Source organism: Alternaria dauci, chromosome 2 (genome assembly GCF_042100115.1).
Source record: "Alternaria dauci strain A2016 chromosome 2, whole genome shotgun sequence".
NCBI lineage: Eukaryota > Fungi > Ascomycota > Dothideomycetes > Pleosporales > Pleosporaceae > Alternaria > Alternaria dauci.
Genome location: NC_091273.1, coordinates 479025 through 502864, shown reverse-complemented (window position 1 = coordinate 502864; position 23840 = coordinate 479025). Strand labels below are relative to the sequence as shown.

General features: G+C 52.1%; 4 protein-coding genes across 4 annotated transcripts; all 4 read right to left on the bottom strand.

Annotated features, from left to right (window-relative positions):
• Nucleotides 1–1185: 1185 nt before the first annotated feature.
• On the bottom strand, nucleotides 1186–3309 carry ACET3X_002255 (uncharacterized protein; the record flags this gene model as incomplete). The annotated part of the gene is made up of 2 exons (XM_069448780.1): nucleotides 1186–2432; nucleotides 2490–3309. 2 exons carry the CDS (start codon nucleotides 3307–3309, stop codon nucleotides 1186–1188), a joined length of 2067 nt encoding a protein of 688 aa, XP_069308802.1.
• Nucleotides 3310–4000: 691 nt separating this feature from the next.
• ACET3X_002254 (uncharacterized protein) lies at nucleotides 4001–6048 on the bottom strand (the record flags this gene model as incomplete). The annotated part of the gene is made up of 3 exons (XM_069448769.1): nucleotides 4001–4069; nucleotides 4151–5258; nucleotides 5390–6048. 3 exons carry the CDS (start codon nucleotides 6046–6048, stop codon nucleotides 4001–4003), a joined length of 1836 nt encoding a protein of 611 aa, XP_069308801.1.
• Nucleotides 6049–6978: 930 nt separating this feature from the next.
• On the bottom strand, nucleotides 6979–10440 carry ACET3X_002253 (uncharacterized protein; the record flags this gene model as incomplete). Its single annotated transcript, XM_069448758.1, has 1 exon — nucleotides 6979–10440. The coding sequence occupies one exon, from the start codon at nucleotides 10438–10440 to the stop codon at nucleotides 6979–6981; it is 3462 nt and encodes a 1153-aa protein (XP_069308800.1).
• A 1959-nt stretch (nucleotides 10441–12399) lies between these two features.
• Nucleotides 12400–13563, bottom strand: ACET3X_002252 (uncharacterized protein; the record flags this gene model as incomplete). The annotated part of the gene is made up of 3 exons (XM_069448747.1): nucleotides 12400–12873; nucleotides 12937–13125; nucleotides 13315–13563. The coding sequence occupies 3 exons, from the start codon at nucleotides 13561–13563 to the stop codon at nucleotides 12400–12402; spliced, it is 912 nt and encodes a 303-aa protein (XP_069308799.1).
• Between the last annotated feature and the right edge of the window lie 10277 nt (nucleotides 13564–23840).

The following is a 23840-nucleotide window of genomic DNA, read 5'->3' as shown; positions in this document are numbered from 1 at the left end:
AGTTGATGAAGGCAACTGTATTTTTACTTCTTGCAAGTGAAACACCGCATCTCGAACCAACAATTTACCCGGTGTACAACATATCAACCTACTATAGAGCCATCAATCATGAGCGAGATCGAGCATGAGAGTATGCCTAATCAGGGGAGTGATTTGAACGAGTGCTGCTATCCCCTGGGCGATGATAGCTCAAGTATTTGCACCCTTACGGATGGCCGCAAACTGGGCTACGCACAATACGGTTCACCCACTGGTCACCCAATCCTGTACCACCACGGCCTTCCAGGCTCTCGCCTCGAAGCAGCCTCCTACCACGACCTTGGCCTCGAGCTAGGCTTGAGAATCATCTCAGTCGATAGACCGGGTATAGGCTGGAGCACACCACACCCCCAACGAACGCTCCTCGACTGCCCAAAAGATCTCGAAAGTCTGATCGAGCATCTGCATCTCGAATCTTACTCAGTACTAGGCGCATCGGGAGGCGGTCCATACGTCCTCGCTTGCGCAGCATCACTTGACCCGACGAAGCTGAAATGCATATCCATCGTATGCGGACTTGGACCGATGGACATTGGCATGAAAGGAGCGGACCTCATGCACCAATTCGGCTTCCCGTATGGATGGAGATACATTCCCCAGTTCCTGATGGAGTGGCATTTCAGCCGCAATGTGTTTGGACGAATGGACTTGACCGACGAGCAGCGTCTTCAGCGCGCGCTGTCTCCCTCCAGTCTCGCCAAAGTAAAGGATCCGAGGGACCGGAAGATCATTGGCGATAGAGACGTCATCCGCCTGATATTGCGATCGACCCGCGAAGCGAGAGCGCAAGGTTTCCAAGGTATATCTGTGGATGGGAAGGTATTGTGTCGTGACTGGGGTTTCCGGGTTGAGGATATCAGGAAGGACTTGCCAGTGCAATTATGGTATGGCAAAGACGACTGTTTCGTGCCTGCCAATCATGGTGTGCAGATTGCGGCGAGATTAGGCGGTGATGATGGAAGGGTCGTGCTGAGGGTTGAGGATGATACGCATACTAGTATCTCGCAGAGATGGAAGAGGGAGCAGCTGGAAGCGATTGCTGCGGTAATGCGGGGATGAGGGTACCCGGCCCATGCGTCGCCTCGGTTGGTGACGAAATGGCCCCACTTGAGCTATGCACCTCGAACATCTCCACTCTCTGCTCGTTCAACAATCACCATACTCTTCGTCGCGACTCCTTCGGCTTGCTCTCTTCTTCAAGTTTTCCTGTTCTACTGACCTGTTCTTTTTCATCTCGTTGTCTTCCATGCCAGCCCTGACTCGTTTTTGCGCGGCCTTCTCGTCCCTGGGCTTCACCAACTTATGGTACTGGAGCCACGATCTTGCAGCCTCCCATAAATCGATAGTGACCACCCAGGGTCGTCTTCCATACAGCAATACAAGCGCCACTGCCAAGCAAACAGGCAAGCCGATGGCCCAGAGCTTCCAGAACTGCGGTTTTCCGGGTAGAAAGTCGTCGCCCATGCTGAAGATGCCGGCGAGCAGGGTAAGCGGAAAGACAACGGAGGCAAACAGACTAAGACGCATGCTGAATTCGCCATCTGAGACGCCTCTGAATGCCGCCCTCAGATTGGCGAGATCGTTTGAGACGGAGTTCAGAGCTTCCGCGCGATCGCGCAACGGCTGCATTCTTGTGTGAATGGTGAGAAAGTCCCGTTGTGCACCTTGTAGCGCGAGGGATGCCTTTCCGTCGACGCTCTCGGAACCTAGTTGGACCCCCAGACGTTCAAGATTCAAATACATGGCGCGCCAGAAGTGGTTCAGATGTCGGCGCATGTAATTGATATCTTTTGCGATTTCGTTGATCTTGAGCAGGTCGTTTTTCCATTTCTGTCTACTCAAGTTATCGTCGATCTGAGCTTGGTAGTCGTCGGAGAACCATTCGGCTCTGGCGATGGTGGTGTTCATGAGTTCCAGCTGATTCACCCAGTGTTGCGCGACGTGCTTGAGGAGGTAAAATGCAGAATTGGACGACTTGTCGATCGTTTCCTGGATGAGTTCGGGAGCGGCGAGCTTCGTCCAGTAGAAGACCATCTCATCCATGGCGCTGGTAAGATTCCGCCTCCTCTGGAACAGCCCGACGTTTGCCTCCTTTGCTCCCATGCCAACTTCGGAGAACATCAAGGGAGCCAATGTAGAGCATCCGTTATGATACGGCCAGCTCCGATGCAAAGTTCCCTGGAGGGGATGCGTTGCACCCCAGTCTTGTGCTCTCCAGAGCGCCGACCTACTCTTGAATGGCTTCTCTGCCTGCAAGATAAGACAATCATCCAGAGTCTTGAGTGCACTTGGATCTATTGGTAGTCCGTTAAACTTGGGAACCTCGGACTTGGCTGACGCTGGGAGCGGTGTCGCGCAGGTGGTAGCAAATGCAGGATCCACGAGGATGACAGCTATAGTCGCGACCATCAGTTATTGGTAGCGGCTTCGAGCCGATCTGGAAAACTCACCATCCCACCCCAAATCATCCGGTTTTCCATCTGGTATTCCATCTGGTTTTCCATCTGGTTTTCCATCTGAAGACGAGCTCTGAGATGTCCAGAATGATGCGCATCGTCTCACAAAAGCATGTCTTCGGTCAGGCTTGCCTAGTGATGGTATATCTATGTCTCTCCATCTTTCGTACCTGCGCCGGTTGACCGCGAATGACGTCTGCAAGCTGAGAACATCGACCGATCTCGGCTCGAGCAAGGTGCGCAGTTCGTAGTAGCGCAGAGTGAACGACTGTTCCGGTAACGACATCGAAGGCAGCCCCCTATGTGGGATAGACCACGAATCTGTAAAGTTCCAGGTGTTCATCTGTTCGCTGAATACCAACGGATCCACGCCCAGATGGTGACCTAGTGCGTCCACGTAGTCTGGCTCCATATCCTCTAGGATAAAAAGGCGTCTGTGCTTGTCGATGCGACTTTGGGTAGCCGGTTTCTTCCTCAGATATGCTCTCAGCGCGGCAACGCTCTCAAAGACGCCTTCGTCTATCACGGAGACGCCTTCCTTTTTGAATTCCAGGCAATAGCATCGTCCTGGTGCTCGTCCGTGTTGCGCAAGGTAGTGTGAATTGACAGCCTTGCGGCCTGGCTCTTGTTCATTCGCGAGCTTTTCCAAGAACGATTTGAGCGCCGGAAACGCATCTTCGAGCGTCTCGAGGCATTGCAGGTAGGGCTTGTTCTTGAAGCGTTGGTGGGGTTCAGCAGCAGGCTTCGTGCCAGCATGTTGCCGTTCTTGCGTGGATGAGTCTGTAAGGACAACTGCATCTTTGAGCGCATCCATGTTTGATTTTCCGAGTCCGCGATGTCGTGGTTACAGGTATATATGAGCGCTGGAAGAGAGAATTTTGGTCCATTGGCGCTTTCCTGCTCACCGGATGCTGACACGGGAACGGGGCGCAGCTGAGTATGCCTCGCCTCGATAGAGGTTGCGTCGGACGATGACCCCACTTTAGCCTAATCCTACCACAAGCAGCTGCTTCCACATACGTGATTTGGACAAGGCTGAACAAAATGACCCGGCGCTGATCGATTGCAAATCAGAGCAGGAGTGAAGTTTGTCTATTCAGCGGACCAATCTATCCACCTACGACTTTCTATGCAAAACATCCTCTTCTATCCAGACCAATCTGGAACAGAATTTGCAAGCCAAATAGAGGCAGAGGCTCGCCTTCTCAACAACACTGAACAGTGTCCATCCAGATCTCCTCCGATAGGAAGCGTCGCAATGCTGCACAAAAGAATCGACCGCCTCCGAAGAGATGCTACAAAGATGGATGGTGGAAAGGAGGGGTATAATACCACAAAAGATAAAACGCCGGAACTAGACCTGATCCATAGAAAAGATGTCCCTCTACCCTATACGCCCGCTGCCATCCAATCGTTCAGCATCTTGCACGCGCCCCCTCAAAGTCGACCCCCAGTTGCTGAGAAAGAGACAAAGCATACTTGCCTAATATTCACAGCACAACTCCTTACTCCTGCAACTGATGCGTAGGACAAGCACCCCTCCCCTTCTTATCCCACCACTCCTTGATGCAAGTCTGTTCTTCAATTAGCAATCTCTTCTCTCACTTCCACTTAGGGGAGAGAGGGGGAAAAAATGAACAAAACCAAAAACATACCTCATGAAACTTGCACCAACACACCAACCTCGCCATCTTATCCCCCGCCTCAAAATCCTCCAAACAAATCGTACACTCGGCCACCCTCCCCTCCTCATCCACACAATCCTTCTCCGTCGCCACATACGGAAACATGCCTCTAGCCGCATGACTCAATCGATTCTGCAAGTTACTCGCTCCCTCACCACCATTATTATAACCAACATTCGCCCCCGCACTACTCATCCCCCGCGTCCGTTGCGTAGGCAAACTCTGACTATTCTGCGTCTGCGTCCGATTCAACGCCGCCGTCGGACCAGGAGACGCAGAATGCAAAGCGATACATTCCTCAATGTGCTGCGTCCTATCTGAATCATCGCCATCGGGACCTTTTGGTGGTAGTTCCAGGCCGCAGATGGGACATTCGTCTTCTTCAGGAATCTGTCGTCTGGGCCGCGGCGGCTGTGCGTGTTGCGGCTGCAAAGGAGGAGGCACAGGCGTCGATGTGGCTTGGCCAAATGGGCCGTGGCCCGAGAAAGATCCGTAGCCAAAGTTTACGTGGTTGTGCGCTTGTCGGGCGCGGTTGTTGGCTATGGTTTGGGAGATCAAAGGGGCGCGGTGGTGGGGGTGTTGTTGCTGCTGATTCGCAGATGGAGGAAGGGGCGGAAGACGTCTTTCTCCAATATTAGAGTTACCATGATAACTCACTCTCCTGTTCTGACTATGCTCATTCGAGGAATCACGTGCCCCATGCATCTGTCCCTGACTCGTAAAGCGACTCGCATCATGTGCACTCGAGTTACTCCTATGTGCACGAGGATGCGGCGGCGGCGCAGACGGCACCTGTGTCGGTCGAGGCGGGAAAGGGCGCGAGCCGTGACCGAGTGAATCGTATCGGGGCGGTGGACCAAAGTTTGGGTCAGGGACACATGGGTTGCAAACGCGGACTTCTTCGCCTCCGCCTAGCGCTGGGTTGCGGAACGGGCCGAATGGCGACATTGCGTTCTCGTCATCTCCCGTCAGGTCGACGAAATTTGGCGTGCTTTCAGACGGCGGGTGCACGATAAACTGGCGGGGGATGGTGATGCGGTGCGGCGAGCAGGCAGCGCATACTACTCTTCCACATTTCCTGTTTTGGTAGTTAGCAGGCGGTTTGCGTGGCGACGTAGCCGTATTCTCGGATGAAGCCGAAGCACTTGGGACGGAAGCATCTTATGCCCGACGTCACCGAGGACATGGAAACTTCTTCTTGATACGTACCTGCAGTGATGCCTCCGCAGTATGAATGTAAAGGGTCTGTTGCACACCGGACACTGCGAGACTTCGCTGTCCGGCTGCCAAGGAGGCAGTGCGATATCGCTCTGCCTCCTTATCGTGCCCATAAACGCTTGTGATGCAACACCCATGGTTGGAGTGGGCGGAAGTGGTCTGTTCGAAGCAGGCGACGAGTCCAAGACGATCGGATCGGAATTCGAGTCCCCAGCGTTCTCAGAGTGCATGCGTATGCTCGATGGGCGTCTCAGAGGCGAGTCAGCGGCTGTGAGGCGCCGCTTGCGGTCGGAGCTGCGGGACGACGACGACTCGGTACGCTGTGAGGAGCGATTTGGGAGAGTGTATCGTGAGGAAGAAGGGTTTGAGCGGGCTTCGGAGGCGGCAGCGGGGGAGGTATTTGCAGAGCGTGGTTGTTGTGGGTTGACAGTGGCCTCGGTACCGTCTCTCAGGAAGTCGATCCACGTTTCACGGTCCTGGGCCAGGAAATGAGACGCAACGACGCCCTGTGAATGGTGTCTAGAGTTGCTTCCTATGACAGCCTCGCGGGGTCCGTCTACACTGCTGCTCGCGCCGTCATACTGACCGCCGTATGCGTGCGAGTTGTGGGTGAAAGGACCGCTCGGGCGTTGGTGGGCGTTTGGAGGCATCTGGGACGTTTTATAGGGCGGATCGACGCGACCAAAGGCGGTGGACGGTTGGACCTGTGTCGGCTGGGCCAGTTTCAGAGGCAAGTGACCCTCTGCTTAGGCAACGTGAACGGGAGGGGTGGTCTTCGTAGAGAAGGTCGGCCGGCTCACGGCAACATGCCGCCACTTGGTCCTGCTAACAACGCTCGTTCCGATTTTAGTAATACTCTCTGAGCCGTGCTGCTTCTTCCAATCAGCACGTGGCCACACGCCCAAATATCCTTCACTCACCTACCGGGAGCGCGCCTTTGGGTTGCGGTGTAGAGGCCGGAGGTGGGTGGGTCCTGCGCGCGTCGGCTCGGCGAGGGGAACGGCAACCACTCGCTGCGCCGCTCGTGATTAAGTAGACAAGGTCCAGGCTGTTGTCGAGAAACAGAGCCTGACCAGAGAGAACAGGTCACGCGAGACGTCGCACACCCTAAACAAAACAAATGGCTAGCTTCGGGGCCTTGGTTGAGCTTCGTTGTGCGAGTATGCCTGAGGCGTTATATCGCCGTTATCTTAGCCCCTTCACGCGACCAACTGCGCCGCCACGCCTGTCCTAGCCTCGTCCTGGAACAACGAATCGCCGACCCTCTTCACGTGTCCAAAAGCAATGCGTACACTTGCACACCTAGTCTCAAATCGACTGCAATTACTATTGTACGTGCTGCTATTCCCAGCATCCTTCCTCCTCACTTGTATGTAAAAACCCAGTAAAGTATATAGTGCCCATTTCTACGCCCTATAGAGCCAATCGCTCACATGTTCAGAGAAACGCCTTCAAAATCGCTTTTGAACAACTCTACAGTAATGAGACTCGTAAATGCGCGTCGCGCGCCAAAATCGAGATTACAAATGCGACATATTCGTCTCAAAATAATGTGCCAGAAGCATTCAAATGAAATGACTTCACCTCTTGTAGCTGCGTCCGCTGTGTTGTGTGCTGCCACTGCGGCTCCGGTCCACAATCTCTGCCGAGGCCTCGAGATGGCTTCCCGCGTCGTACACGTTCCGCTCCACACTGTCCTTTGTCACATGATGTTGCACAAATCCAGTGCTCAGAGGTCGCTCCGATGTTCCGCCAACCGGTGTTGGCACATGGAATTCACTCGTGCCGTCATTGCGGTAAGTACTCGACGCTGCCGAATGCCCCGGCGAGCGCTCCGGTGAAGGCTCGCTAGATCCAAAAGGTAGCCGGATAGGCAGTCCTCCAGGTCCGCCGGGTTGCAGGTGCCGACTTTGTCTTTGGCTCATTGGGCTTTCCGACGTTGCTACGTCCATGACTGTAGATAACCTGTCTGGAAGATAAGCTGCCTCCGTCGACTTTGTACGTCGCGAGTTTTTTCGTGGTATTGACGGTACACGACTCGGGGGTCCCGTTGCTTGTGTAACGCGTGAGGCACGCGACCCAATCCTACTGGGCAGCTCGATTCCGCCAAAGCTCTCGATAGGCTCCAGGGCCGGTGCAATGGGTGAGACACGGTCCACGGGCTCGTAATCTTGTTCGTCCTCGCTCGTATCCGAGTCACTATCGCTGCTAGAGTCTCGTCTTTCGCCCGTCAAGCCGGCCGCTGTCGCCACAGCAGATCCTCGAGATACGTTTCGAGCTCGCGAGGGCGACTCTGGACTGTCACGATATGGCTCCTGCACGACCTCCGGTGATTCGACGTCTTCTTCAACCGCCATCATCTGTGGTGGCATGCGCGTACTCCTGACAACCTCGAAACCCTTGCTCTTTTCCTTCTTGCGCCCACCCAGCAAGTTCAAGCTCTTGAACCAGCCAGTGGCCGACGATACAGGACTCATGGGATCTGCCGGTCCAGTCTTCAACTTTCGCGTGGGTTGCGAAGACAGGGCAGGGCCGCGGAGTCCGTAGTAAAAGTCCGACTCACGTACAGAATAATCAGTAGTGTTATTGTTCCGTCTGTCAAGATTGGAATCAGAATCGTCGCGGTTCAGCCGCAGATAGGCTGGGGCAGGTGTTCCAGAGCTACGAGACGGGCCTTCAGCAGCCTTGAGAGCTTCCATGTCCAAATTGTCAGAGTATGGTGCATCCACAATGTCTGCACTGCCAGGAGGCTCCTTGCCGGGAGCAGCAGCGGTTATGGAGTCCATAGTATGTTTACGAGGGCGTGGGGGTCGATAATAAGGATCCGCAGCGTCCATAGTGCCCATAGTTGGTCGACGAGAGCTCTGGCCCGATGATCCACCCAAGAATGTGAAAGGTACTGCGCCTGATCCTGGAGTCGGGCTGACATTTCCGTAGTCGCCCTGGCTGAAGCCGTCAAATCCAACACTCGCGCGTTGACTATCCCGATCATATGGTCCGTTCAGAAGGACAGCTGAACTGGCAGACAGACTCCGCGACCGACTGTTCATGAGTTGTATGTTCTTGTTCTCATCGTGTGATAGCATAGCGGCATTGGAGTTGAGGCTGCCTCGAGTCGTTCGACGGCCGTTACGTTTCGATAATTGTCGCTTTCCAAAGACCTTGGTAAGACCACCTCGCGTGTCAGCACCCGCACCCGTGAGCCGAGCCGAGACCTCGATGATTGTCTGAAGAGCATTTAGAAAAAAGCCAAAAATCAAGACGATGGCGTGGAGTAATAAGATGATGTACCCAATCCACCCTTTTGCTGCTTCTTCAACATCGAGAGATGGCACAAACGCCACCGAGAGAAGGACGCAAATGAGTCGCACGGTCGAGAAGAAAGTATGGTAGGCGTTCATCGAAGTGTTGGACTGGAAAGGGCGGAAGGCGTGTAAAGTGAGAATTAGGATTACTTCGCAGATAGCAAGTATGATGATTTGGGCAATACCAGACGGCTGGATAGCACCGATGGCAATACCACGGATGATGGTGAGCAAGACGGGGATGAAAGAAAACGGCGCCGCATCATCAGAATACGTGTTGTAGAGGGGTCCGTAGGTCAGGACGGTGGGAAGATCGTCGAACAAGTGGGCGCGAGGGCGGGTGGTGAAGATGAACCAAAAGATCCAGGTGGCTACTCCAGCAACAACGAGCAGCATAACGACTGCTGTAGAGAGGACGGTAGCCGGCGAGCGTGGGCCAACCACGAGCTGGAACAAGGATAGTGCTATGATGGGAAGCAGAAAATAGTTGAATACAACACGGATGATGTTGCCAGCAGTGAAGGCAAAGTTCTTTCCAGTCAAGTCACCGTCCTGTTTTTGAGTAAGCCAGCGATAGAGCCAACGTATGAAGAAACCGAGCTGGGTAAGCACTATAACACAGGCGATGAGGACTAGCAGGAAGATGGCCATGCATGCCCATATGTCACGGTCCTTGGCCATACCGACATACTGCCCAAGCCGAGTCAGACCGTAGGTGCCGTTGGCGAAGTAGATGCCGTCAACCAGACTCTGAGATCCGCTTTCTCCACTAACGAAGCTTTGGTTCCACAACAGGATTGACCAGCTGGCCTGGCTAATGGCGGGCTGAAAGTAGCCAGGGTAATTCAAACTGAGACTGCCAGCCAGGACGACGAACTGAATGTACTGGAGACAATCTCCGAACCCCGGCGTGACCAAGCGCAGCAGGTCCTCGTCGCGACCGTAGTTGCTGGTCCAGCGGAATATGTTCGAGGTTCCCCAGGGGCTGCACGTGGCGGCAAAGACGGTTGCAATAGCCACGAGCGCGAGTATTGCAGCCGGGAAGTAGCACAAGGCATCCGTGAGTGTCTTGCCGAGATCAGGGGTGATGTTCGCAGATACGCAGCCGAGAGCCTGGGCGTTGTCGTCACCGGAGACGATGCGCAGTGTCGAGGCCCATGTTGAGAAGGCGTACGAGCTGTCAAACTGGTGTGCAACACTGACGGCAGGCATGGTCCAGAACTCGCTCAAGTTGCCACCAAAGGCGGGGGCGACCGGGCAGCTTGTGTTGAGGACGGAGTCACAGAAGGCGGTGGGGGGAGCCGTGTATGCCGAGTACGACAGAACCCTGTTGCTCCAGAACAAAGTCGTGTAGTGCCTGTGGTTGGGCGCAAGGTTCACAATCTTGCCAAAAGTCTTGTTCGGGTCCTTCCAGTTGTCATCGTCCAGCGGTGGGTAGGCGCCATTCTGGGCTTGGCCGGAGACATTGCCGTAGACGGTGACATTCAACAAGTGGTCGGGACTGAAGTCAGCCCAGACGTATTCGGGGGTGAAGCGTAGGAAGGGTGTCTGCTTTCCATCGGCCAGGTAGACCTGGGTCAGGCAGTCTTGGAAGTTTACGAATACGGCGCTCGCGAGCGGGAGGAAGGAGGCAATGGCCAGGACGAGGAAAAGGGACACAAATGCGCTTGATGTCGGCAGCGTGGATTGTTTCCGTCTCGATCGTGGGGGCGCCTGTGTGGGTTGTAGGCAGGGCATGTCGGGCTGCGTATTGCCAGGTAGCCGTAGCGCGTCATCGCGCGAGGTGGTAACGGCCATTATGACGTCCTCCTCTTCATGTTCACCGTCCCGTCTGCCTCTCAACGCGGTCGTCGTGGATGGGTGAGATGTCGTGGGTGGGCGTGAAGGGGGTCGTGTGCGGCTCGGAAGTGTGGTGGGCGGGTGTTGGTGGGATTGCGCTGGTGTGGGATTCGTCGGGGCACAGCTGAGGAGTACGACTACAGCGAGCGAGGATAAGCCTGCAGCGAGTGAAACAGGTGTCAGAGGAAGCTACGACGCTGAGTTGGCAGGGGCGACGGGCCCGGGTGATCAGCAGCGGCGGTGCATGGACAAGAGGGGAATTAAAAAAAGGCCTGGTATAGCGAGTGTAGGAATCGAAGGCGGGTGTAGTTGCAACGCTGGAGAGTGACCCGCAGCGCTGGTAGTCAAACTCCTGAGGCGAATGAATGTTTACGGTGGAGTGCAGCGGAAGAGGAAAGACAGGCCACAGAAAGCGCGACAAGGCGCTAGCTTCGTATACCGGTGCACTGCACGCTCCTTCCGTTTCGACTCGACGGTTGGCCACAGAGAAGGTGCGGGAAGGCCAGTTTTCGTCGACGCGGCCGCGACGCTGACGATGCTGCCCATGGGCGAGCAGGGCGACACCCATTGCATTAGCATGCCTGCTATCGCAGGCATATCCGCAACGTCATCGTCATGCCACGACGACTGGTGTGTAAAGGAGAGCAGGGCAACCTCTCACGCTTAATCGTGATGCCGAAGGAGCAAGCGCGCCTGTGATTGGCCCGCAGATACACTTTTAACAACTGCGGAATACGGACAGTGCCACACCTGCCGCGCCCCTAGCGCTATTGGACGGATTGCTCTCATCTTGATTGCGATATTAGGATGCACCATGTCCAGCATTGCATCGCGACAAACTCCTCGTAGCAATCGCTGCAAATCACCTTCGTCAGGCAGGCCGCCGCCCGTCTTTTGTTGAGCGCATCGGCTGTATAACTCAATGTCCTTGCCTTAGGGCAGTGGCGCAGCCGGCAGACTAAATTTAGCGTCACGTCGATCCCGTCCAGGTTTCATCCCCTGCAAATCACTGCAAACACAATGCCAACACCTGCACCCAACGACAATGCAACTTTCTTGCCATAACTTCTGCTGACATCATCATTGAGTTTTACCCGGTGAACGTGTCTCATGCCATTCTCGTGTGCCGACTGCGCGTACAAGTCCATCACACTGTTGAGATGCGGCCTTTGGCTTTGGCCCACTTTCCAACGCTGGCCGTCCAACGAACGACTATCCCGACAGTCCTCACGTTGTTGTTTTTATGCTGCCTATATTCCAAACTGGGTTTAGCTGCGATAAGCATCATTGCAGCAACAACAACGACTATCCACGACTTTGGAAGTCGCGAAGCGTCATTTGTGGTTCACGCTTCTAATTCGTCGACAACTGAACTAATTGGCAACAGGCTGGCAATGTGTTATAATCAATCTCAAGCATCCCTGATCATGGCAAGCAACTCGCACAACATGGTCCAGCCGGCAGTTCCAGCTTTACCGCCACTAAGAGCTAAGAAATAACAGTGCTTCATATTACGCTGTGCCAAACACATGAAGTCAAAGTAAGCTTTGGTCGAGATATCGCATCCCGTCATCTATCTGAAACGCCAACTACCCAGTAGTGTACATACAACACAGGCATCCCCTACGAACAACTACTTCGTCTTTCTTTTTATCATCGCAACGAACCATGCACGCCTGTCTGAGCTCTAGGTCGAAACGACTAGCGTCTGCTACGCCCCAACGTCGCATACTGCTGCAGCTCGCTTGCGCTTCTTGACACGACAACAACGCAAAATCGCTCAAAAGTCCAACTTCAGTATTCACATCTCTCTAGACATGTGCATTATCAATGCAGCCGAATACTCCGCCACCAAGATCAATGCTCCATACCGTTGACCTTGCCATCAAGGAATGCGACCAAGGCGACTAACAGAGCACCTGCCAAGATTAGCCATTCGTCCAGTGGTCCAGAAGAGTGTCTTGGAGAGATACCCGCGGTTACGACGTAGCTACCGATTGTGAAGCCAGTCTGCGTGCTAGTCTGAACATCCGCTTTGAATTTGGCCGACGCCACAACAGACCAGACAATCGATATGATTAGACTTAGCACAATTGGGAAGAGAATCACCGTAGTAGTGATCTGCGGATCCCAACTACGAATGATATTGAGTGCATTCTTCTGTTGGCCTAACGTTGTCAGGACCTGCTGTCGAATGAGTCTTTTCTGTATATGGTCTCCTGTCAGTTCAGATGGTTTCTCGAAGTAATGAGCCTGACGACCATAAGATCCAAGCAGTCCTAGATCAAGCGATTCTTTAAGCCGCTTGCCCACAATCTCCCTGCTATGCAACTAAAGTAGGCGAAATGGTCAGATGAGCAACATAACGTGGTAAACTCGGGATCAGACACTGACCTTGGCGACATCGATTCTTTGGATCGACTTTGCGCCAATCAATTCGAACATGCCATATCTTATACGCTGCAAGTCGTAGAAGATGCGAATCTGCTCCAAAAGGTCCTTGTCCTCTGCTGTTCTCGAGCAAGGGACTATAAAGGGACGGCCATTGTTCACAAAGATGACCAATTCCGAATCAATGTTTGCCTCCAAACTCCAGGCCATCGTATAGTTGGCAATAAAACCGAGTTGGTCCTGCGTAAACAGATAGTACAACACCCAAAACAACCCCCATCGAGGGTTGGCCGAGGATGAGACTTTGTCCAAAAATATACTCTGTCTACTGTCAGATTTTTTTGGTTTCAGTGCCTTGTGGTCATGTCTCGGCTTCCATACCAGTATGTCATCATTCATCGTAGGAATCTTTCCAGCTTTTCCGTACGCTAGGAACCATACAAGGAGATATATATAGCCAACGTAAAGAAACGTATATGAATAGATCAGCTGCAGCGTCCAAAGATTCAACTGTACATATATGCGCGCGAAAAATATCCATCGCCAGCCTACTCCTTGGAAAATGTTGTAAACAGACAAGGGTCTCTGGTTAAGCTGGTGGTCAATGAATACCTGGGAAGCGAAGGGCATCGTTTCGGAAAAGATGTTGTTATGTATGGAAAGAATGTCGCCTGTGAGCCAGGGTCATCTTGTTCATATAGAGGAGTCACGCGACAGCCTTCTGCGATCAACCATTCTTGTTTTGAAGATGGACGCGTTCAGCTGAAGCCATGCGGGCCAGTCATCAAAAGGTGGCTGGATGCAACGTATCAGCTTTCGACATATCTGCCATTCGCAAAAGTATGGTTCACCCCCAACATTTTCTCTAGACAAACACGTTCTGGGATTGGAGTGCAGATGTGACTCATAGGCGATGATACGCACCATTGATCTTCGTAGGCGGTGTTATGTGTTTCTTCATCGGTGAGCATGGGACCATCACGGCCCGCTATAGGCGGATTCCTGTCGGGCTGCGCGAACATACTGCACCATCCACTTGGGAGATGCGAAAATGTGGACGTCGCGTAGAGCATCTGTACCTAGGTAGAGTTGGTATCATTGGTGAAGTGATAGGGGAGAAATGCCCTGCATGGTATTTCGGCGTTTTGACGTTCCGGCGCTGAAGTTGCCCGACGCCCGCTTCAACAGCCCCGCCTCCTTCGCCCGCCTATCGGCACACCGGGCAGCATCATCCCATCAACACTCTCGACCCATTTTATCAGGCTGTTGGATGTCATAGCGACAGAATATGGCCAGTACACCGGCTACGAAGATCAAGCACCAATTGTTGCGGAGTTCAAACACAGTGGCTTGCGATTGTTCCTAAGCTAAAGATTGCTAACCCGCCAACAACAGACAGTCCACGAGTCCGATCCGGCTCAATCACGAATGTAACACTTGCGCGATTCGAAGAAAGCCTTGACATATGTCTCAATATGATCAGAGTCCTGATGTTCTCCAAGTACACCATAACAATGCATCATATGGTCCCTATCCAGGTAAACATCGAGGAAAGGTGCATGGGGTCGCGAGACGGCTCTGATGGATCCATTAACCAAGTAACGACAATGCGTGTGGTGTTCTTCAAACGTCACCCAGAGCCCGTCTGGATATCTGCTATTATCTCCCTCCATGACCGTATTTTGATGTACTCGGTGCTTGCCATTCCGGTCCTCGAAGAAGCCATAATCCTTGCCATCGACAAAATCGTGGTGCATAGTTGCGTCGAAGCAAGGGTCGGGGATCCAGCCGTTGGCGAGAAGGTCGAAAGAACAACCCGATTTCCGTGCCGATGAAGGATCTTCCGGACAGGCTATGAATATGCCTTTATCGTCATGCTGGATGGGCAGGCCGGCGTGGTTGAATGCGCCATTCCGTGTACTTGCGGCAAAGAGGAAGTAGGAGACTGGAATAAGCAGTACCAGGATAGCGGCAAGACAGACCATGACGACGCCTTTCGGTAGGCGCTTGCGTCTCTCTTTGCTGTGATGGTTCTCTTGGGTGCCGGATTCAGGGTTGGGTATGGGAACATATTCTTTTCCACTGGGGTGCCGTAGAGGCTTCGTCAGAAAAGCTCCCATCATCTCGATTGCCTTATTGATCCAATCGAATCCTGATAATCGTCCTCTGATTTTCGCCGATCGTGTAAGCTGATGGAAGAGCTGTTTTGGTGGATTGAAACAGACACCGTGGTCTTGGAACGTTCGACGATGGACTTGAACGCTCGTCTCGCATGTTACAAGCCCGAGCAAAACCAGAAGCCGCTCACATGATCACGTCGCGACACGCAACACCTACTACGGGAGCGGAACGTTGAGGCGATGGAAATGCTCTAATGACTATCATGTAGTAAGCCGTTGCTGAGTAGAGATTTAGATGGAAGTAGGCGGTGTGGCGTAAGATGCGGCTAGATTAAGTTTTGATCACACATCGTACGGCAAGTGCAGCATGGATTGCAGCAACGGGCAAGTGCGTCGCGCTTCGGCCCGAAGCGCAGATCCGTAGCTGCAAGAATTCAGCGTCTCACTGTATACTTAGGTAGTGGTGTGCATGGTTCGGTCCTTGTTTAAGATTTCCTTGTTTCCATTTCTGGCGTCTCGATTCGGCCTCTTGCCTTTTTCTATCTGGAAATGTGTACGTCGTTTTCTATGCAGCTGCCAGGGATCGACTGTTTGGAGCCCATCAGATCGTCAGCTTGTGGAACCAGCATCAGTAATCTGGGGGCGGGGTTGTGGAGAGTTACGTGGCCCTGAGACGCTTCGGTAATCTTAGCACTGATAGACGACGAGATGTTCATACAGTACTCCACATTTCAGCAATGGTGGAAATATGTGGGCGTAAATCAAGCCTGCCTAGTGGGCTTATCTTCACCGGCGCCGTCTTAGCAAACCTTGGAAGTCTTGCATAGGGAAACCCGTCGGTGTTTCCGAGTATCGGTCCGACCAGCGTGGTTTTACTCACCTGCATGTAGGTGTGGTTGATATGGCTCTCGGCCCACAGCCTTGTCCTTGCGTATTGTAGATTGCATTGCGGGAATTGCGAGTGGCTCATCTATCACGGGTCATCTTCGGTATCGTCGTCACATGGGGAACACGAGCTCCTGCAAGATCTCGATGCTGATACCCTTGAAAGCAACTGCGACGATTGATGACATGCGGGGACGACGCTGCAGGAATGGTCACCTGCCTGCATGCGTGTTTTGTGTAGAGTGACTCTCAAATTCCCGTTGAGATAGCATGGTACTTTCCTGCGCAGACGTATGTTGTGCATGCTTACTTCTCACAGGCACCCATGACTTGAAACTTGCCGCGGCAGCCAAGTTGTCGGCAATGTCGTGAGAGCCTAGGTATGTATCACGTTGAACGGAAGTCTAGGCGCAGACAAGCCTTAGAATCCTCCACAAGCTTCCATCAAACTCACGTCGGATGGATTTACGGTACATTAGTGTTTCACCAAATCGTACGAAATGATCTAGATCTTATGAATGAGTAAGTTTTATTAGGTACAGGTTGACCGTTATCTCAGGACTTTAGTCCCTTGCAGCGAAGTGCGGAGCCGGGACGATGAATCTCCGTCTCACCCGGGAAGGTCATATTACCTGACAGCAATTCGGTGCAATGCCTTGTATGTGCGGAGTTGGCCGCAATATGATTCAAAGAAACACCTTGTTTGCCGGAAAAAGCCATCGATGCCGCTAGTGCTGCAAGCTCCAGGATATAAACACAGTGTACCGTATGATACTTGTCGAATGTCCAGACTGTGTCATGTTTTGAGATCTCCACAGGATCTTCTGGTATCGGCTCCGTGAGATTCTCCCAACGAAAGAACATCGGCCTTGGAATCTTCGCGGCGTATTCTTTAGAGAGGTCGGCGTTATAGCATTCTGGCGGCGTCCATTGGGGACCAACAATATCGTATATACACCCGGCTGCAATTGCTGTTGAGTAGTTGCTACCACAGTCGGTGTATGGCTTCGACGGTGTCGGTGCTTCGTCGGTTTGCTGTGTTGCAGATACAGCTAGCCATGCGAGCGATCCAACAACGACTGTGAAGAGGAAGAGGGCCACAGCCACTAGGTTGGCGTACGCAATGCCTCGGCGAGTCTTTGGCCAAGGTTTTTCCGAACAGGCGTTTTGTAGTAGTGTGTCTTGCTCTTCCAAGCCGTGTGAAAGTGATCTTGGTGGGTAGTTGTTTTCGCTAGGTTTCGGTGAAAGTGAGAAGGCTGGCATCGCAATATCATATATGCATGCGGAATTTTTAGTAGTGTTGACGGATTGGACTAGAACTTCGATTAAGGTTCCCTCTGCCAGGTACTTGTTATTTATGATAGGGAGATTTGTCTCCATTGCCTGTCAAAATTTGCCTTCCAAGATTGGCAGTGATGTTGCGGGGAAACACTGACGCTGACGCATCTTACTCAGCGACTCTGCTTGCTTCGCAAGCTGATCTGCTAATACGTTGTCCGATGAATCCGAGTCCATCCGCGATGTAACCCGGCGGTGCATGCAAGGCGGAATGACATGGTCCAGGCATGTTGAATGCATTGTTAGAGGTCCGGGTACGGGTTCGCCATGCATCGGTCCGAGAAGTTACGCCGCGCTTCGACTGCTGCGTATACCTGGAAAGCCCCCACCTTGAGTTAAGCGAAACCAAAAGACTCTCCATGAAGGCTAGCACGAATTCTCAATTACATGTTTAGTAAGATCATTTTGACTCTAACACCATGAACACCTGCATGATGCAGATCGAACGGCGACGCAAATCGGATCGCCCAAAGAGCATCCGGCCGTGCTCATGGCAGGCATACCTACTGAATCCAAGCCATACAACTGACGTTGGAATAATAAGCGCCCCGGTTGAACTGGCTGCCGTCTCACTGGTATCAGCCGCAAACATCACGGAACCCAATGTCACCAAAAGAAGACCGAGGAATCATGTCACGACAAGAAGAAGACGAGGATTGGAGAACATTGACCGATGCAAATGAGCGAAGAAGAGTACAGAATAGGATAGCGCAGCGCAACTATCGTAGGTCGTTTACTCTAAAGACATTCGATATATAACTAACTTCACAGGCCGCAATATCAAGCGCCGATTGGAGCAACTAGAGGTGTTCAACCGGAGCATATCAGGTAGCCCACCCACAACACCCAAGGAAAGGCGACAGCCTTGTCGAACGCCGCCAAAAGACTCGACACAATCCAAGCAAACACGTCGAGATTCGATCAACCCTGCAGCTCCAGATGCACTTTTACCTAGTTTGGAAACGATCAATGTTCCAGCAGTAGCATCGCCGGACGAATCTTCAGCCCAAAATTTCATATTCGGCAATACAGGAGAAGTGGGAAGCAGTTCGTCCATGTCCAATCAAGAAAACAGCAACATAGCCTCACGAACAAAGAACGAAAGAGCCAACCTATTCGATCTAACCACGCCCCTTACGGATCTAGAGAACGATATTATCTTGTTTGTATGTCTGCTACGGCCTCCTTTGCTTCTTGTCCATTCATACAGGGTTGCTAATACAATCTTGACTAGGGTCGCTCCACGGTCCCGTCATCGGCGTCTACTTCCTCCTCAAATTCTACCTTACCTCCAAGCCTCAATGCCTTGCAGAAAGCAGTACTAAGAGGCCGTGATAGTATTGCAGAGCTTCTGGTTGAGAATGGGGCAGATGTCTACATTGTAGATGATTATGGAAACAACATCCTGCATCTCGCTGCGCAGTCCGGCCACCCGTCCCTGATCTCGTTCGCATTATCGCATTGCGTCAATGTCAATGCCATCAATGTAGCAGGAGAGACGCCATTGCATGTAGCAATAGAGCATGACCACGTTGAGATCGTAGACATGTTAATAAGAGCTGGAGCAGACATGGAATTCAAGTCGTAACGAAAATTGATACCAAGTATTGAGATTGCGAATGTGCTACGTGATGAATCACCTATGTCGACGTCGATTTCGAATTGGCGACTTGCTTACATCAAGAACGCAAGCCAAGCAGCTATTGCTCCAGGAACCGTGGTCCAGCCTATCACCCATACTATGGCACGACTTTTACCTAGGTTTTGCGCAACCCAGAAGATTGCACTACTAACAAGAGCCGCGACGATCTGCGGTAAAGATATGGCAGTGTTGTGCAAACCGATGATTCTTCCACCTTGTACCACACTCCATGTATCGTCATCCTCTCTTTTAGGAGTCTCTTCGTCAGTGGAGTGTCTTGCTGTCTCCTCCCCAATGATGACGAATGGTACCCACTGAGTCACACCCCATGAGATACCTACGATGGCGATTATAAACGTCCCTGTCGTACTTGAAGACACCACTGTCGTGGACAGAGCGCTCACGGCATAGAGCACCTGACCGAAACTCCAGATAATACCCAGTGTAGAAGAAGAGCCTTGCGTCCTTCCACCGTCGGTTCTCGCCCCCGAAAGCATCGTTTTCAATACGCCTGAGAGTCTTGGCAAAATGATATTCGTTGCTAGAGCCACGATGGCGAAAAGCAAATTCGCTCTAGCGCCTAGCCTCATCCCGTAATCTTTGACTGACGAGCTCATCTTGGCGTTGTCTCCTGCTTGCTCGTCGACGTAGAGCTGTCCGATGAAGCTTGTACTATAGAACAGGAATCCAAACCATCCCAGCCAAGAAAAGAATTGGACGAGATAGACGTGTCTTATCCTGTTGGAAGTTTTTGAGAAGCCATCAATGAGGTTTTGGAAGATTCGATAGACCGGGCGCTCGGAACCTGACTCGTACGCCGACAGTGACGGATCCTCCTCCTCGGTATAGTAGCAAGTGATGAATGATGTGGCGATGAGTGCGAAGGTAGTCCAGTAAACCATATACCGAAAACGCATGGCTTCGTAATCGCTAGAGATCCAAGGCAGCGGCAAAGAGCCCAGAACATAGCCAATGATGTTTCCCAATCCAGTAAAGCGACTTGCCCATGCGCTTGTCATGGATTGTTGTTCTCGCGGACAAATGTCGACATTCAGCGAGCGCAGGGCCAATTGGAGGGGCTGGATCGAAATGTTGAGAATGACAATGGCCAGAATAGTCACAGTCCGCGTAGTAGTTCCCCACCATCCGTTGGCGTTGCTTATGCCGAAAAGTGTGCAAACCGCGACTGAAATTGGCTCAGCCCAGGCTAATGTTGTGGCAGCAAAGATTGTAGACACCACCCCGCCAAGTATAAACGGTCTTCGTCGGCCCCATGAAATACGTGATCGATCGCTGATGACACCCAGGATAGGTTGAATGATTGAGCCACACAGTGGTGCAACTGCCCAGATGAGTGATGACTGGGTTGTGGATATACCGAGAGAAAACAGGTAGGATGAGCCATAGGAGAAGATCGTGGACCAAAGAATCTGTAAGCTGCAGGCTCAGATTAGCTGTAAGAATATCGTTCGCATTTTGATGTGTGACATACCCTCCGAATCCGCATGCCATGGCTACGAGTGATGTGGTGGGTAGCTTTCGAGATCCTCGCTTTGATGAATCTGCGAGGGTTCCGGCATCCGTCATAAAGGCGCTCGAGGGTGTAAAGCCACCCTCAGAAGCCATGAAAGGTAGAATCAAACTTCCTTCCTGATTCGATGATTGTGAGGCCGAATCCTCAGCTATCCGCAGCTTCTCCATGTGTGCCAACGTTCAAAATTTGTCGAGTGAAGTCTTAGTTCTCAGATGAGATAGTTCGAGCCGCAATACGGGAACGAGCATGCCAGTACTCGATGTGAACTGACTCCACGGTCTCCACCCATCGCAGCCAGTGACGGAGCTCGGGCGATGAAGGAGCTTACTACAAGGGTGTAGTAATCACACGCGTAAGACACGAACGTTACCTGTTCTCATGGCATCTGGTGTCTTTGTTCCCTTCGCTGACAGTAGTGTCATCACCAGCAGTGGATAGCATGGGCGTGTCCGCCTAGGGAGCTGCTTCCAACCTGCGGTGGCGCGGACCTGGCATTCTACAAAGCAAAGGGCGCAGCATTGCTTACTACTTTTTAACGTTGCGCAAACCATCAGTACATGCTGTCAGACTCGAATTACCGACTTCGACCGAGATAAATTCATGGTTGGGTGATGGCAAAACCGGCGGGCCGGCAGGCGTTGAGCGCGACGTCGCCTTGACCAGCGGCTCCGAGGGACGCACCGGAGAAAATAGAGCCCACTCCCAAGCCCCGCACCTACCATCCCATCTGCGACACACCAACTAAACTTCGACCGCCCCTGACTCCTCCACAACTCGACACATATCGAAATCTCCTGCGCGTCTTCTTCGCCATTTACTTTAGTGGTATCGCCGACCTCGGCTTGACACGTTGCGCAGGGTACCGAGGCCGCGCCTTATTGTCAGAAACAACGAACTCACACTCTGCGCAAATCCACGCACAGGTCACACGGCTGTTGCTCAAAGTTTCCTAGTTTTTTTTTCATATCAATTCTTCATAAGGTTCGCTTTTCATTTACGCAAATCGCTGGCTACGTTCCCAAATGCCTCCGCTGTCTAGGAATACAACTCCATTGAACAAGTTAAGCAGGAACCTGACAAGTAGAATACCCGGCCTCTGTTCGAGTGCGTATCTCATCGAGGAAGGAGGTAGGCATGTCAAGGTGTTCCATCAAAGTCTGGCTGCAATGCTCTGTATGGTGCATTTGGATAACATGCTTATCCAACAATCTTCCGTTCTTCTCAAACCCGTCGTGCAATCTTCTCCACATCAGAGCACAATGGATCATGTGTTCTCGGACCGGTGTCCAGTAACCATCTGGTATGAGATACTCCGACATCTCCTCTTCTGTAAGCTGACGAGTAGCGTTGGCAGAGTCATATGCTTGCCAGGGAGCCATGCGCTTGAAGTCCGCAAGATTTTCCGTATCAAGACAGGGAGTAGGCACCCAGATATTCCCTAGCACGTCGTACGTGCAGCCGTTTTTGCGTGCCTCGGTTGAGGTAGCTCCGCAGCTCAATGTTTTCATCTTAGGACCATGCGGTGGGAAAGGACGGAAGACAAATCCAACAAGAACGGTCAGTCCTACTGCCAACAAAATGTTGATAACGTAGGGCCATATCGCATTTGTCGATGGTATTTCACTGGACCCTGCATCTAGTTGGTGTTTGTCGGGTCGGTTCGGTGTGTCTTCGCTTTGGTCCGAGATAGAGGATGATGTGGAATTCGGGTACGTCGCCGGGCGTTTTAGAATAGAGTGAATAGTGGTTTTCACCACGCCGATACGGCTTTCGACGAATCTTGAGTATACTGAAGACATTCCGTTTGCGCTCTGGCGCGTTGAGGATGGGATAAATCCAGACAAAAGAAGAAGAAGCCGTGGCGGAAAGAGATCGGAAAACTGAGAAGTCGAGCGGGTGTATGTAAGTGTCCAGTGGCTCGTTTCCCAAGAACAGCTTCGTATCGCTTCCATCCGAAATCTAATACTCGGTCGTCATCGAGTGCTTGCGCAGGGGTCCTGGTATAGTCAGCTGTGGTGGTTTCGTGAGACGCTGACTACAGCCCCACAGTTGACCGTTTCGGGTTAGCTTCCATGATTCAGTTCTGTATTCCACTATCTTTCGCTCCGCATTCGATCCAAAAGAGAAACGTCAGATTGGAACTCTCGCCAGACGCCAAAATTTCAAGCAACTATGAAGCGACTCAACCTTTTCCTCACATCCCTTCTGGCTGTGACCAACGTCTGCCGAGGATCAGAGCCGGTACAGATATGCCACATCAACCCAGCGCTGCATTCAGATGCATGCATGGCAGTAAAGACTCTCAAGTCACAGCATGAAAGAGGACATGATTTGCTTATGACGTTTTCCGTCAACTTCCACCAACGTAGCGGCTGGGCAGCCTTCGGAATTGGAGAAGTTATGGATCGAGCTTTGATGTTTGTGTTATGGCCAGGAGAACAAGAAGGTGGTGAGTTATCTAATTCTCCAATACCCATGAAAAAACATACTAAGAATGCAAAGACACTGTCTTGTCGTTGCGCTCAACAATTGGACATGACGCACCACACCCACTCATGAACCAGAGACAAGTTCACGTTCACAGTACGGAGATTGACCGGAACGGATATCATATTCTACAGGCTACTTGCCACTCGTGCGAGATGGTCGGTCTCGGTCCACTGAATGCTACCAGCGAACAACAATCGTGGTTATTCGCAAGCAGCTCCGCACAGCAGACCAGAACCAACAACCCAAACCTGCGGATGGATATGCATACAGATTATGGTAAGCTATAACTCTCACATCCCAAAAAAAGAGCTTTCTGACTGTGACCAAGGTCTTACGTTCCTCAACATGGCGCAAGCGATATTCACGAACCAGGCCGAAGAGTATCCTATAGTCACTGCAGATCGCTCATCAACTCATGCAATAGGCTCTTCAAGCCTTGATACACCAGCGACCCGCTCGCATATTAACACGTGGGACGCGCATGGCGCGATACTATCTTCTGCAGTCGTTCTCAACTGTCTTGGAATCCTCTTGATCCGCAGCGGACTGACGTGGGCTTTTCGTGGTCATTGGATCGTGCAAGCACTCTCTGCCACTGGTCTACTGGTTGGCTGTCTCATTGGGGTTGCCAAAAGCACGCATGTATTCCAGGTATGTATTCAGTGACGTTGACAGTATTTATGTCTCGCTAACACTTTGAAGATTGGGACTTTCACTTCGATACACAAGCTGATTGGTCTTGCGATCGCCGTCGCAGTGCCGATCCAGATCACATTCGGCTACAAACACCACATCAACTACATAAAGTACGGAGAGCGGACTAGATCTTCCTTCGTACACATCTATCTCGGCCGCGCACTCTTCCTCGCTTTGAATCTCAATGTCTTCCTTGGACTCT